We start from the raw sequence: 12,977 nt of genomic DNA, 5'->3' as shown, positions 1-12,977 counted from the left end.
ATATCTCATTCATCACATATATATATATATCTCATCCATCACATATATATCTCATCCATCCGCACATATCACATCCATCACAATATATATCACATATATAATAATAAGTGCTCAAGTCCATCCAAATAAATCCACAAGTCCATCAAAGTCCACAAGTCCATCACCAAGTGAACAATAAATGAAAAAAATACAACGTGCACTCATTATGATTAACAATACAGTAGAAAAACCTATATTTTTCACATAAATATGGCTGGTATGACTAATACTCAATCCATCCCAAATTATAAGACGTTTGACTTTTTTGACATCAAGTTTGACCACTCGTCTTATTCAAAAATTTGTGCAAAATATCACTTCTTTTGCCGTGGCTTAGTTTATTAATAAAAGTTCTTCAAGAATGACTTAAATTTGACTATATTTGCACAATTTTTTTGAATAAGACGAGTGGTCAAACTTGGAGCCAAAAAAGTCAAACGTCTTATAATTTGGGATGGAGGAAGTATGAAGGAAGCAACTGGGATCTGTGAGGTATATCAAAAGCCTGAATCATACTTATTAAAGTTCTTGAAAGCAGCTGTGTCATCTAGTTCTCCTCTCATATCCAGAGGATACGGTTCACCATTTACCAAGGTAAATGGGTTCATCTCAAGAAATGAGAAATCCAAGTCTGCAAAAGAACCAAAGAGCATCACACGTTGAGTGTTGAAACCGGAAAAGCAACAACTACAAACTGTCTGTCTTTGAAAAGCAAGGGTGAGGTACCTTGGAAAACAGAAAATACACCTCTAATGAAATCACCTATTTTTGTGCGGACCTGAAATTCAAGCACGGATCATCAATGAGAATCAACTGAGAATTGATGGTTAATCAAGAATCTGAGAATGACCAGCAGCAACGAGTTCCAAGCCTTACTGGGAACAAAACAAATGGTATAATAAATAAATAAGTAACAGTGCAATAGCTGACCTCCAATGGCAGGGTGGCGATCAATGGAGCACATGCGTCAGGTGTCATTTGCTTCTCTGTGGGAAGAAAGATAGTCTTAACCTTGTCCCAGTTCTCCTCGGTCTCAATACCCTCCACACTCTGAGAAACTAATGGTGCTGCCAAGCCTTTCTGATACAATCGAAAGGTAATACTCTTGGTCATGCGGCACAAATGGCTCAACTATGAAGGTTGTAATTGGAGCTTTGCAGCCACCCATCTCGACCTAGATACATGAGCAAATTCAGTCATACAGATTATAAATAGCTTTAACGATCAGGTTTGTGCTGGTAAAAGCATATGGCAAGGTGACCTTCAAAAAAAAAGCATGGCAAGATGCTAGTCATGACAGTACCTCAACTCCCAACCGCTCCTTGACAAATTGGCGAACTTGGGCAAGATCTAGGTTGAGGGCCACAAGTCCACTCTTCCCACGTTTCCCAAAGAGCATGTCAGGTTTCACAACCAACTTCATAGATGAGAGCCATAGCTCCTGGTTTGCAAGCTCAGTGAAATCCGTTGACTGTGTGACCTGTGATTAAGCATTCTGAAAATTCAATCAACTGGTCTTGAGGAATATGTAAAAAACAGGGATGCTATAGTGAATGAAAGAAGATAACTAATATAGAACATCAGAACCTGAAGAACCTCCCTTGAGAGTAATCAAACTCGATCTGTGTAACTGTATTTCTACAACCAATAAACCTAGCTAATGCAAAACACTAAGCAAGTGCACCTTCAAAGAGAACCCAAGTAAAATGAACCGGTTGTTTCCTATCTGTTGAATGGCAACTAAAACCGAAGACAATCTGTTGGTGTTACCTAGATGATCTACTGGTTTTTGACACAGACCCAGTTAATCAGAGTAAAATTCCCCTAAACCAAACTATATAACTGCTACTTGAAAATTCTGGTTTCTATGGAGGTTGAGATTTCAATGACCACAGCCATAGACCTTGCAAATCCATTCTATGGAGCGAGCTAACTCCGGCAGACCGGCACCCGATCCTGTTCCTACGGTGACCGCGCGCAAGATGGTGGGTGCTGATTATGATTATCCAAGACATGGAGATTCATTTGGATAGAACAGGAAAAGCAGGAGCCGTCACTGCCAACCTAATAAAATCAGGACTCGTCACTCTGATCCAGCATTTCAATTTGTGCAGCTTGTGCTTTTGAAAAAGCTTACCCCAAATAACACTAAATAAATCCACATGATGCTCTTTTCACAAAGTCACAGCCAGCCAGATATGCACCGAAGGTAGGAGAACCAAGGCTCCTTGTTCAGCACAAACAGATATGCTGCTGGATGGTAAAGCTAGCCCTGACCTGACGACGCTATGCAGTAATGAACTTTTGATTTGACAGTCAAAATTAGCAGGGCCATATGCATCAGCAATTCAACATGCTATTTTAATTCGTTTCGATCCAATCAGCTGATATATGCATCAAACTAACTACATTTTATGCTATCAAAGAACCGCATTAATAAGCAATGCCCTGGTGTTGATATTTATGGTACTAGCTAGCAATCCAACAGGCATTGGAACTCTATAGGGTCCGAGTCCTCAAGCAGAAGGCCACTCACCTTGATGGAGGCGGATGATCCGAAGCTGAAGGCGCTCGCTGCCGTCTTGTAGCCCAGCTCCACGGTCTTGCGTGCTCGCGGTGGAGTCTCGCCGAGTGCTCGAGTCGCCGTCTACCCGTCTCAGTGGCTTGGCCTCTCTGCTCCTGCCTCCTGCTCCGTCCTGCTGGCTGCTGCTTGCTGCGTTGCGGTGAATGAACTGGCCGCTGGCACGGGCGCGCAGGCGGCGCTGGCGCGGTGGGGCGGGCGGTGCTAGCGAGCGGGCGCGCGGGCAGCGGCGGCGCTGGCGCGAGCGCGCGGGCGGCCGGGCGGCGTGGGCGCGGCGCGGGGGCGGGGGCGGAGGCGGGCCGGCGTGGGCGCGGTGGCTGGCTGCGGCTGTCTGCTTGACTGCCGGGCTGGCCGAAAGCGTTTAAGTCCCAACCGCTCCTTTGCCGAGTGCCGGATCAGGCAGGCACTCGGCAAAGATTTGATTTTTATTAAAAAAATTTCTTTGCCGAGTGTCCCAGATCTGGCACTCGGCAAAGATTTAATTTTTTTTAAAAAAAAATCTTTGCCGAGTGTCTCAGATCTGGCACTCGGCAAAGAATTTTTTTTAAAAAAATACTTTGCCGAGTGCCCCTGGCACGACACTCAACAAATATTTAATTTTTTTTATAATTTCTTTGCCGAGTGCTCCTGTGGATGCACTCGGCAAAGAGGAAATTTTTTAAAAAAAATTTAAAACCATCTTTGCCGAGTGCCTTATGCTTGGTACTCGGCAAAGACACCCTTTGCCGAGTGCCATGTCCCGGCACTCGGCAAAGTTTTTTTGTTTTTTTTGTTTTTGGCCTCCAATTTTTTTGTGCAGCCCTTTTAAAGCACAAGGAACTCCTAGTTACAATTTGGAGATTTTTTGTGGCTTTTTGATATATTTAGTTACTTTATTTCGTTTACTTGAATTTTTCCGAAAAATAGAAATTTGAACTGCACGTGGTACGAATAATGGAGTTTAATGATTCAAAAATTGATAGTCATGTTAGTAAGTGTTGTGAGAGGCCGTATCCAGGAACGGGCCCGAAATTTCGGACATCTTGTTCACGAAACATGTCCGCGAAATTGCGTGTGAAGTGTTTTTAAATTCTATAAAAAACAAACGAAGTCCAAAAATCATGAAACTTGTTGAGATGTCGTGATATCATATGTGGAGGCTATGATAAAAATTTCAGAAGATTTCGTGCACGTTGTCATGTACGATACTTATAAACCAGGACATCTCTACATGTGATATCAGATCTCACATGTAGAGATGTCTTGGTTTGTAAGCATCGTACGTGACAACGTGCACGAAATCTTCTGAAATTTTTATCATAGCCTCCACATATGATATCACGACATCTCAACAAGTTTCATGATTTTCGGACTTCGTTTGCTTTTTATAGAATTTAAAAACACTTCACACGCAATTTCGCGGACATGTTTTGTGAACAAGATGTCCGAAATTTCGGGTCCGTTCCTGGATACGGCCTCTCACAACACTCACTAACATGACTATCAATTTTTAAATCATTAAACTCCATTATTCGTACCACGTGCAGTTCAAATTTCTATTTTTCGGAAAAATTCAAGTAAACGAAATAAAGTAACTAAATATATCAAAAAGCCACAAAAAATCCCCAAATTGTAACTAGGAGTTCCTGGTGCTTTAAAAGGGCTGCACAAAAAAATTGGAGGCCAAAAACAAAAAAAACAAAAAAACTTTGCCGAGTGCCGGGGCATGGCACTCGGCAAAGGGTGTCTTTGCCGAGTGCCAGGCATAAGGCACTCGGCAAAGAGTGTTTTAATTTTTTTATTAAAAATTTCCTCTTTGCCGTGTGCATTCACAGGAGCACTCGGCAAAGAAATTATATAAAAAAAATTAAATCTTTACCGAGTGCCGTGCCAGGGGCACTCGGCAAAGTATTTTTAAAAAAAAAATCTTTACCGAGCGCCAGATCTGAGACACTCGGCAAAGAATTTAAAAAAAATAAATCTTTGCCGAGTGCTAGATCTGAGGCACTCGGCAAAGAATTTTTTTAAAAAAAAAATCAAATCTTTGCCGAGTGCCTAACAGCAGGCACTCGGCAAAGAAGGCCGTGACCGAACGCCGTTTCGCGGGCAGCCTATGCCGAGTGTAGATATTTTGCCGAGAGTCTGGCACTCGGCAAAGAAGTCCTTTGCCGAGTGTCCTTGTTTGCCGAGTGCCCGGCACTCGGCAAAGAACTCCTTGTCGAGTGCAATTCTTTGCCGAGTGCCCGATTTTTTACACTTGGTAAAGAATTTTGCACTCGGCAAAGTCTCTTTTTCCAGTAGTGCTAGACCATAATAATGGTCAATAGATGCTATTTCACAATAAACTCCTCACGAGGTTAACCTTCCTTTCATCTTGTTACGGTTAACTAAACAAGCTCACAAACCATAATTGCACAGAAACTTGAAAATACTTACAGAAATGCTTGCTTAATGCATCTAAGCTAACTTGGAAGAAATTGTACGAACAAGTAGAAGTCTTAGCTTCCTCCAGGTCTGATGAACGAATCCCACATTCTACGGACCTACAACAGAGACAATATAAAGACAAGTTGATTGAGTAGGTATATTGAGTAATTGCCCATGCCATGAAGTGAAAATTATCAGGTTATTTGTTAGGTTACGAAGCCTAGTTTGTATTTCTCTGATTTACACCACCTTCTTGAGAATTGGCATTCTGTGGAGGCTTCCTTGAATCCTCAGCAGTCAGAATAGCATCCTTAACAGCATCAGTTCGAGCAGCAGATGCAGCTTGGCGCTCCTCTTCCTCGACTGCAGCCTTAACACGCTCGAGGTATTTATCATCCTCTTCAGGAAGAAAATGACCTAAAACATTTAACATAAAAAGAAACTCATATATCCATCTCTTGTATTTACACTGAACAAAATAAAAAAGGGAAAATCAACACCACCAACGGAAAAAGAAAAGTTTGCAGTCTTGCAGAGACAGGAGCCCTCTGTGATTCCAAAAAGTTTGTGCTAGTGGGATCATACACAGGTAGGAGCAGATTTGTATTGCCAAATGGATATGACATCCTCTTCTCTTAAAAAGACAAAAGGATCATTACAGTCATATGTGCTTCAGCGGTTCAGCCTTCAGCATGCAAAATGCCAGAATATGAATAACATAGTATTTAAGGTCAGAAAAACACAATGATAACCCATCTCTTCACTTTAGTAAAAGTCCATCATGGGAATTGTTGTTTCACTGTGTAAGTCAACTAGGAAAATAAAGTCTAGTCAGTAGGCACCATAATTTTTCCCGCCACTGCCCATGCTTTCAAGGCACAATAATAACATGAATGATTAAGTACTAATATATGTATTAACTAAATACAAAATAATCCAATTATTAATTATTTTCTAGATAATACAACTCATTCATGTACAGAACATATTTTGTAAAACAGAGAATGTAAATAAATAAATAGGAAAATACACTACCGGAGACTGTGTAGTTACCGAGTGCCCAGACAATTACCGAGTGTCAAAAGTCGGGACACTCGGAAAACATTTATTACCGAGTGCCAACACTCGGAAAACATAAACACCCGGTAGTAGACCTCTTTACCGAGTCCGAACACTCGGTAACCTCAAACACTCGGTAGAACTACAATTTTACCGAAGGGGCGCACTCGGTAAAAAGAGACACTCGGTATTGAGCTGCCACGTCTCCTAGTGTACCAACCGTGCGCCAAACGGCGTCACGGCATGACATGTTTGCCGAGTGTAGAAGTATTTGCACTCGGTAATAATAAAGTTTTACCGAGTGTAAGTTCACAACACTCGGTAAACACTATCTTTTACCGAGTGTACTGGCGCAACACTCGGTAAAATTCAACCAAATTTCTTGTTTGTTCCCTTCATTCTTTTTCCTCTATCCACATATGATATTTAGTACTCCATTCCAAAATATGGTGTTTATTTCGATTTATTTACTATATTTCACAAAATTTTCATTCTTTATGATAATTAGATACATATCGTGTAAATTTAATTGTAATAATTAAAATCGAACTTGATAAATCACGAGATTGGAAGAATTAACATTGAAGCATACATCTATATTATAGAAAAATTTTCATAACGTTTCGGAAGTATTTTTACATTTGTCGCTGCCGAACCGGTACATCTCCCAAAGAGACACTAAACATTCACGATGACGAGTAGGATTTCTATTAAGAGTGAAATTCAACATTATGATTTGAACTTGGAATTTTTTAGATAGTAAATAGATGACATGAAATAGTTCATGTGAAAGTTTGGTGAATTTTAGGATTAAATTGGCATTTTTTTCATTTTTGTTTTGCATGAAATAATGGAGACTTTTACCGAGTGTGACCTCAAACACTCGGTAAAGATTAGCCACGGCCCACCTGTCTCTTTACCGAGTGCCGTAGATCTAGGCACTCGGTAAACATGTACCAGGCCCACATGTTATTGGGCTGCGGTGCTTCTGTTTACCGAGTGCCGTAGATCTGGGCACTCGGTAAACATGTACCAGGCCCACATGTAATTGGGCTGCGGTGCTTGAGTTTACCGAGTGCCGTATATCTAGGCACTCGGTAAACAGAGGCATTCACTTAGTCGTTTCTCCCTCAAATCGTGCAGACGACACACACACCGCACGCCCGCGCATCCCCGCCGCACCGCCGCCGTCCCCCGCGCCGGCGCCTCCCCGCCGTCCCCCGCACTTGCGCCCGCGCCTCCCCGTGCCCGCGCGCTCCACGCCGACGCCGGCGCCTCCCCGCCGTCGCCGGTGCCTCCCCACCGCCGCGGCCGCCTCCTCCCCTCCACGCCGTCGCAGAACCGGCGCGCGCGGTGAAAGACGAAGCAGCTGGAGAAGGACTACGACGCGCTGAAGCTCCAGCTCGACGCCGTCAAGGCCGACAACGACTCCCTCCTCTCCCACAACAAGAAGCTCCACCGCCGCGGCCGCCTCCTCCCCTCCACCACCGCCGCCACCGGGCGGTCCCCCACAGCCGCCGCCACCGGGAAAGGAAGGGCTGCAACCTCATCCATTGCCGAGGTTTGTTGCTAATCTATTTCTTAGATTGCAAAAAAACGTTATGCATGACTTATTCTGATGCTCACAGCCATAGGATTCTAGACCTTATCATTTTCGTTTTTTTCCGTCACAGAAAAGACATGATTGTGGTAGACGAACTGTATATATGCAGACTAAATTAATCCGACATGGACTTGTTTGAATGTATTTAATCCAGTGTTAGTTCAAGAAAAAAGAGGCACACAATTCCAACCAGATGAGAACTTTTGATGCCAGTGCTAATCTATATTCGTAGTGTCATGTATGGGTCCTTGGAAACTTCAATCTTGCCTTAGCCTGGTCGATCTGAAGTTTTGATGGCAGCAGCTCCCTGCCGATTTCTGATTATTGATCACAGAACTGTGACAGAGTGTATGAATGGAAAGGAGTACTAGTATAGGTTAACTCAGCTGTCAGGCATACAGGGAATCGCAGTGTTGGTGTATGAGAGGAATCTGTGAGCTAGTGAGAACAGAGCTTACGAAGTGGAGAACAGAGCACACATGTTACTGTGTCATTTGTGATTTATGCATTTCCTCATGGTGATGTATATGCATCCTGCATGCTTTAGCATAATACATATACCAGTGTAGTGCTTGATTAGATCATTGCTTCTACTAGTAAAACAAAGTAAATGGATGAGTCCTTGATAAATCAAGGACCCTATTTCTTTTCTAGGAAAGTGTAACCAGATCACCATTTAGGGAAAATGAGTAAGCTACATTGAGTCATGCAGGATGGTGAGTAAACGGGATCCTGGGTCTTCTGTGCAGGGCAAACTACCCCGGGATGGTGAGGATCGATGGTGTTGTGCAGCCCGCCATGAAGTGGTCCCACTGGCACGCCGCCAGCGATCAGACTGATCGAGCTGGCAGGTGTTATAACAGCAAGGCCGACCGGGTGATGAAAGAGCTGTGGGTACGTGTTCATCGCACTATGCTGATAATAACATCACATTAATTGTATATTACTGATTGTATTTGCTTGTAGGATTACTACACCTTGGCGGAGGGAGTACGTAGGGAGGACGCGGATGACGTGGTGAACAGAGTCTGTGTTCACCGAGTGCAGGACCTCTTCTACGAGACAAAGCTCCTGTGCAGAAGAATTTACCATGTCCGCAGAGGAAACAGAGTCACCAGAGCGCAGGCAGTGCACCTGCCCCTAACTAAGGAGCAATACTTGACGGTAAACATGAGATTACATCGTCTGTGATTAATTGCACTGAAATTGATTTATGATTTGTCATGTGCTCGTGTACGTGCAGGTGCCTCCTGCTTGGTGTGCGGGGATGGACAACTGCTGGGAGGCCATTGTGGACACGTGGTTGAGTGAGGAGTACGAGCAATATCACGCCGTACGCTCACGTTGCCGTGCGATGATGCAGGGTTCCTCGCACAAACAAGGGCCCACTACCCTCAAGGAATATGCAGCCAGATATGTACGCGGATTTCATTTCGTTGTTGCTACGCTAACTTCTGAATGCATAATATCTTATTGTTGTGCTTCTTCCTGCAGACGCGGTTCCACCCCGGACAGGAGTGCGCCTCGTTCAAGGCATATGCCTTGGCACACAAGGGCAAGGCAAAGGACCCCGACCTCGTCTACAACCCGGAGGACCCGCCCGAGGCATACAGTAACCTGAGCGTGCACAGTCGCCTCAGCGAGTACACGGCGATGGCGAGAGAGATCCATGGGCCAGAATTTGATCCAAGCACCGCTGACCTCGAGGGTGACATCGTCATGAGGTTGGGACCAGGTAAGCCACACGGGAGGTACTATATGGGCAACAGCACCATAGACACGGCCAACACTCAGACACTCGCCCAGATTAGAGCCCGGAGCACGAGTTCGAGCCCGGCCATACGCCCACGCTCACAGCCCCAGGTGGTAGCACTCCAGGTTAGTTCTGTTGCATTCGTTGTCCATTCATTTTCTACCCGTTCTTTATTTGCATTCTAACTATGTGATAAATAATTGTAGGCCCAGATTGAAGCCCTGCAGGAGTCACAGCAGGCCTCACAGAGCCAGTTTCAGGCCCTCCAGCTATCGCACCAGGCCGAGTTGGCACAGGAGAGGGCGCGAGTGCAGGCCCAGCTTGAGGCCTTCCAGCAGTCGCAGAAGGCCTGGTACGAGTACATGGCCAGCTTTTCTCAGAGCATGGGCCAGCCTCCACCGCCTCCGCCGCCGCCGATGATACCGTTGGTGCCTCCACCTCCGCGCGACGGCACTCCTGTGAGTCACTCTTCATCTTGAAAGGCTTTTTCAGTTCAGATTGTGCTACAGTCAACACTATCATGTTAGAACCTAGAAGAGAGTAGGATACATACATGTATAAGTTAGATTATTAGTAATATTGTTCAGACCTTGAAAGGCATCATGTTAGGTTCTACATGAGTACATAGGTGTTTGCCCAATTCATGTTCAGTCTACTCGACCATGTGTGACGATATCTTGCACATAGAGGAGACCTAAACAGCAACTAACTTGATATATGTTATCTATTATATGCCTATATATTGATGTCACTGTTAACTGGTCTTTCGAAGGAATATTTGAATTTGGCATACTACCTTATGATTAATTGACAAATATGTTTATTTTCTTTTGCTCCCTCATTCCAGGGACCTTCTACAGCTGGATCGAACAACGATCAAGACTTGGACTTGTCTCCGTTTCTCGGTAGGGCTCCGACCATGTGACAGGACCATGTTTCACTTGTTTGTATGTTGAACTTAGAAGTGGGTTGAACTTTGTGGACTTTGGACATGTTGATGGTGTTTGTGGACTTTGCATTGTGCTTGTGACATTTGTTGTAGCTATATGTTGGTTATAATGAGTGGATGTGACATTTGTGGACATATATGTGATATATATTGTCTATCTGTTGGTAACTGTGATATTCTGTTATAATTGTTGTTAATTGTGGCTGGATATGCACTGAAACAAACAAAAAAAAATACTGTGGACAAGTTTTACCGAGTGTTACACTCGGTAATGGTCATGTTTACCGAGTGTTACACTCGGTAAAACAGAGAACAGAACCAAATTGGTTCTGATTCTGTTAATTTTGCCGAGTGGTGCCATTTTTTACCGAGTGCCACGACCCCACTCGGATATATGTGCCATTTTTTACCGAGTGGAACACTCGGTTAACGAGTTACATGTTTACCGAGTGTTACTGGTACACTCGGTAAACTATATTAGGGAAAAATATTTGCGGAATTGTTTTAATCATGAAAATGGTTATCTGTTTACCGAGTGCTATGTCTAACACTCGGTAAACGACGCCGTTAACGGCAAGCTTGGGGACTGACGACCGTCACGTCGTAGTTGTTTACCGAGTGCCGGCTTAGCACTCGGTAAGATTTATTCTCCGAGTGCCCCGTTAGTTGACACTCGGTAAACTAACTTTACCGAGTCGTTGTTTACCGAGTCATGTTTACCGAGTGTGGCACTCGGTAAACAATTTACCGAGTGTTTCTCCATATTTGCCGAGTGTTTATCACACTCGGTAATTAATCAGTATCCCGTAGTGATAAGAATATCTTACCTTGTTTCTTCATTTTTTGAACTCTTATAGACCGAAGCTCCTGGAGTTTCTCGACCATTAGGGCAAGCTCCAGCTGGAAGTACCAGATTTCAAATTGCCAATTGGGAAAAATATCTTATTCAGGATAAAGAATATTATGATGATACTATTAACTCAAAAACGTCCACAGAATCATTAGTAGATTAAAGTATAAAGAAATTCGAATGACTACTCAATTCTTCATGAACTGATTGCAAGATAGCTCTCTCTAAAAAAACAAGAAAATAGGTGAATGATATCCCTGAAGATTGCTTGCACTAAGACAAGTATAGAGATCAGAGGGTTTCTAGAGTAATAAGAAAACTAGATAAAGGTCACAAGAATAAAAAAGGCACGACTTAAAATGTTGCAACTAAACTTATACAAACAAAAAATCATTGGTTTGTATCAATGTTCAGTAGTATGCGGTATGCGCTTGCACACAACTAGTAAAAGACAGTTCTGAAACACCCTAGAGAAGAGAACTTTCACAGGACAGCTAGGCATGGAATTTTATTCCATGGTACCTCAGATTCTAGACGCTTTCTTTCCTCATTTGCTTTCTTTCTAGCAATCTGCTGCATGCTTTCCACCTGGTTTACAGGTACAAAAGTGAATACATTAGCTGTGAAGCAACAATGATGCCCTACTGCAATATATCTTTAATTGTGAAACAAATTTCACAAATACGAGAAAGCACCTTCCGCTTTGCAATGTCCTTGGCTATTTGCTTAGCCCTCCATTCATCAGCTTCCTGATCAATTCTATCATAATCTGCGCGCTCCTGTGAAACAACAAGACAAGAGATGCCATAGCAACCCACCCGGACCGTAGGTGTTTTGATGCTAAAACAAGACAACCGCCTTGGGGTTCCCGGGGGGAGCCTCCGAGAACGACGCCATCGCCGCGAGCAGATATCTGAGTCTGAGCCGACGGAGAAGAGGAGGAGGCCAACCGCAACTTCTTCGCCTCCTTGAGGAGCTTCATGGAGCAGACGAAGAGACAGGCACATCCGGAGAGAGAGATTGAGACAGAGGGAGAGGCAGAGGAAGAGACAGGCACCTAGGGTTTCATGGAGCAGACGAGATGTCGCAATGGGGGCAACCGAGCCGGCGACCACCGGTAGGCGCCATGCTCGGGGACGGCAGCCGTTGGGGCCCCCGCAGCCAGGGGCGGCCACCCACCACCCGCTGCACCCGCGACTTGACTGGGGCCGCCGTCGCCGCGCCCCTGCGGTGCAAGGGGGGAGGGGGCGCGAGGGGGGAAAGGCGTGGAGGAAGAGGAGGGCGGCTGCGGTGTTCGCTGGCCCACTCGCGCCAGCCGCCATCGCCCTGGCCGCTGCTCGCGTCGGGAGGGGGAGAGAGCGTAGAGGAGAGAAAGAGAGGGGAGGGGAAGAGAAGCTCTGAAGATATTTTTCGACTGTACTCTAGAATATATAGTCAGAGTTATTTGTAGGGGCGGCTGGTGATTGAGCCGCCCCTACAAATAGAAACACCGGGGGCGGTTGGTGAGTGAGCCGCCTCTATAAATCAGACCCATTTGTAGGGGCGCCTCGTATCACCAGCCGCCCCTGCTGTTCCATTTGTAAAGGCGGATGGTCTCTGGGCTCCCGAGAACGTCACTGTAGGGGCGGCTCCATCACTAGCCGCCCCTAAAAAAAATTTGTCCCGTTACTACAAACCGTTTTTCACGTAGTGTTCAGGTGAGACATTGTGTACATAGTCTTAGAAGGCGTCGGGAAT

The 12,977-nt window shown here is 44.7% G+C and overlaps 3 protein-coding genes and 1 long non-coding RNA gene across 5 annotated transcripts; 1 reads left to right on the top strand and 3 right to left on the bottom strand.

Annotated features, from left to right (window-relative positions):
• Positions 1-538: 538 nt before the first annotated feature.
• Positions 539-1,069, bottom strand: LOC136523035 (uncharacterized). The gene is made up of 3 exons (XR_010776060.1): positions 970-1,069; positions 766-817; positions 539-670 (listed from the first exon to the last, which is right to left on the bottom strand). It is a non-coding gene; the product is annotated as an uncharacterized lncRNA (long non-coding RNA).
• A 3-nt stretch (positions 1,070-1,072) lies between these two features.
• On the bottom strand, positions 1,073-2,679 carry LOC136523338 (ATP-citrate synthase alpha chain protein 3-like). The gene is made up of 3 exons (XM_066517055.1): positions 2,576-2,679; positions 1,343-1,519; positions 1,073-1,213 (listed from the first exon to the last, which is right to left on the bottom strand). The coding sequence occupies exons 2-3, from the start codon at positions 1,460-1,462 to the stop codon at positions 1,073-1,075; spliced, it is 261 nt and encodes an 86-aa protein (XP_066373152.1). The 5' UTR covers positions 1,463-1,519; positions 2,576-2,679.
• A 2,567-nt stretch (positions 2,680-5,246) lies between these two features.
• LOC136523337 (U11/U12 small nuclear ribonucleoprotein 59 kDa protein-like) lies at positions 5,247-12,137 on the bottom strand. Its single transcript, XM_066517054.1, has 5 exons — positions 12,096-12,137; positions 11,936-12,019; positions 11,763-11,828; positions 11,218-11,290; positions 5,247-5,443 (listed from the first exon to the last, which is right to left on the bottom strand). Exons 1-5 carry the CDS (start codon positions 12,135-12,137, stop codon positions 5,247-5,249), a joined length of 462 nt encoding a protein of 153 aa, XP_066373151.1.
• On the top strand, positions 9,397-10,487 carry LOC136519704 (uncharacterized). Of its 2 annotated transcripts, none has more exons than XM_066513078.1 (3): positions 9,397-9,551; positions 9,648-9,899; positions 10,289-10,487. In XM_066513078.1, the coding sequence occupies exons 1-3, from the start codon at positions 9,408-9,410 to the stop codon at positions 10,364-10,366; spliced, it is 474 nt and encodes a 157-aa protein (XP_066369175.1). In that variant the 5' UTR covers positions 9,397-9,407; the 3' UTR covers positions 10,367-10,487. The 2 variants fall into 2 exon arrangements, with proteins under 2 accessions (XP_066369175.1, XP_066369174.1); XM_066513077.1 differs by having other exon boundaries at positions 9,397-9,566; positions 10,289-10,447.
• Positions 12,138-12,977: the final 840 nt, after the last annotated feature.

The sequence above is a fragment of the Miscanthus floridulus genome, chromosome 18 (assembly GCF_019320115.1).
Source record: "Miscanthus floridulus cultivar M001 chromosome 18, ASM1932011v1, whole genome shotgun sequence".
NCBI classification, from domain to species: domain Eukaryota; kingdom Viridiplantae; phylum Streptophyta; class Magnoliopsida; order Poales; family Poaceae; genus Miscanthus; species Miscanthus floridulus.
Note: the sequence above shows the minus strand (reverse complement) of the source record. Positions and strands in the feature narration are given on the sequence as shown.

Excerpts from the sequence above, each read along its gene's own strand:
- LOC136523338 (XM_066517055.1), bottom strand. The coding sequence starts at position 1,462 with ATGAAGTTGGTTGTGAAACCTGACATGCTCTTTGGGAAACGTGGGAAG. Across the intron at positions 1,214-1,342 it reads AGGAGCGGTTGGGAGTTGAG|GTCGAGATGGGTGGCTGCAA; the intron begins GTACTGTCATGA and ends TCATGTATCTAG.
- LOC136519704 (XM_066513077.1), top strand. The coding sequence starts at position 9,408 with ATGAGGTTGGGACCAGGTAAGCCACACGGGAGGTACTATATGGGCAAC. Across the intron at positions 9,567-9,647 it reads CCCAGGTGGTAGCACTCCAG|GCCCAGATTGAAGCCCTGCA; the intron begins GTTAGTTCTGTT and ends AAATAATTGTAG. Across the intron at positions 9,900-10,288 it reads CTCCGCGCGACGGCACTCCT|GGACCTTCTACAGCTGGATC; the intron begins GTGAGTCACTCT and ends CCCTCATTCCAG.
- LOC136523337 (XM_066517054.1), bottom strand. The coding sequence starts at position 12,137 with ATGGCGTCGTTCTCGGAGGCTCCCCCCGGGAACCCCAAGGCG. Across the intron at positions 12,020-12,095 it reads CCCCCGGGAACCCCAAGGCG|GAGCGCGCAGATTATGATAG; the intron begins GTTGTCTTGTTT and ends GTTGTTTCACAG. Across the intron at positions 11,829-11,935 it reads AGGACATTGCAAAGCGGAAG|GTGGAAAGCATGCAGCAGAT; the intron begins GTGCTTTCTCGT and ends CCTGTAAACCAG.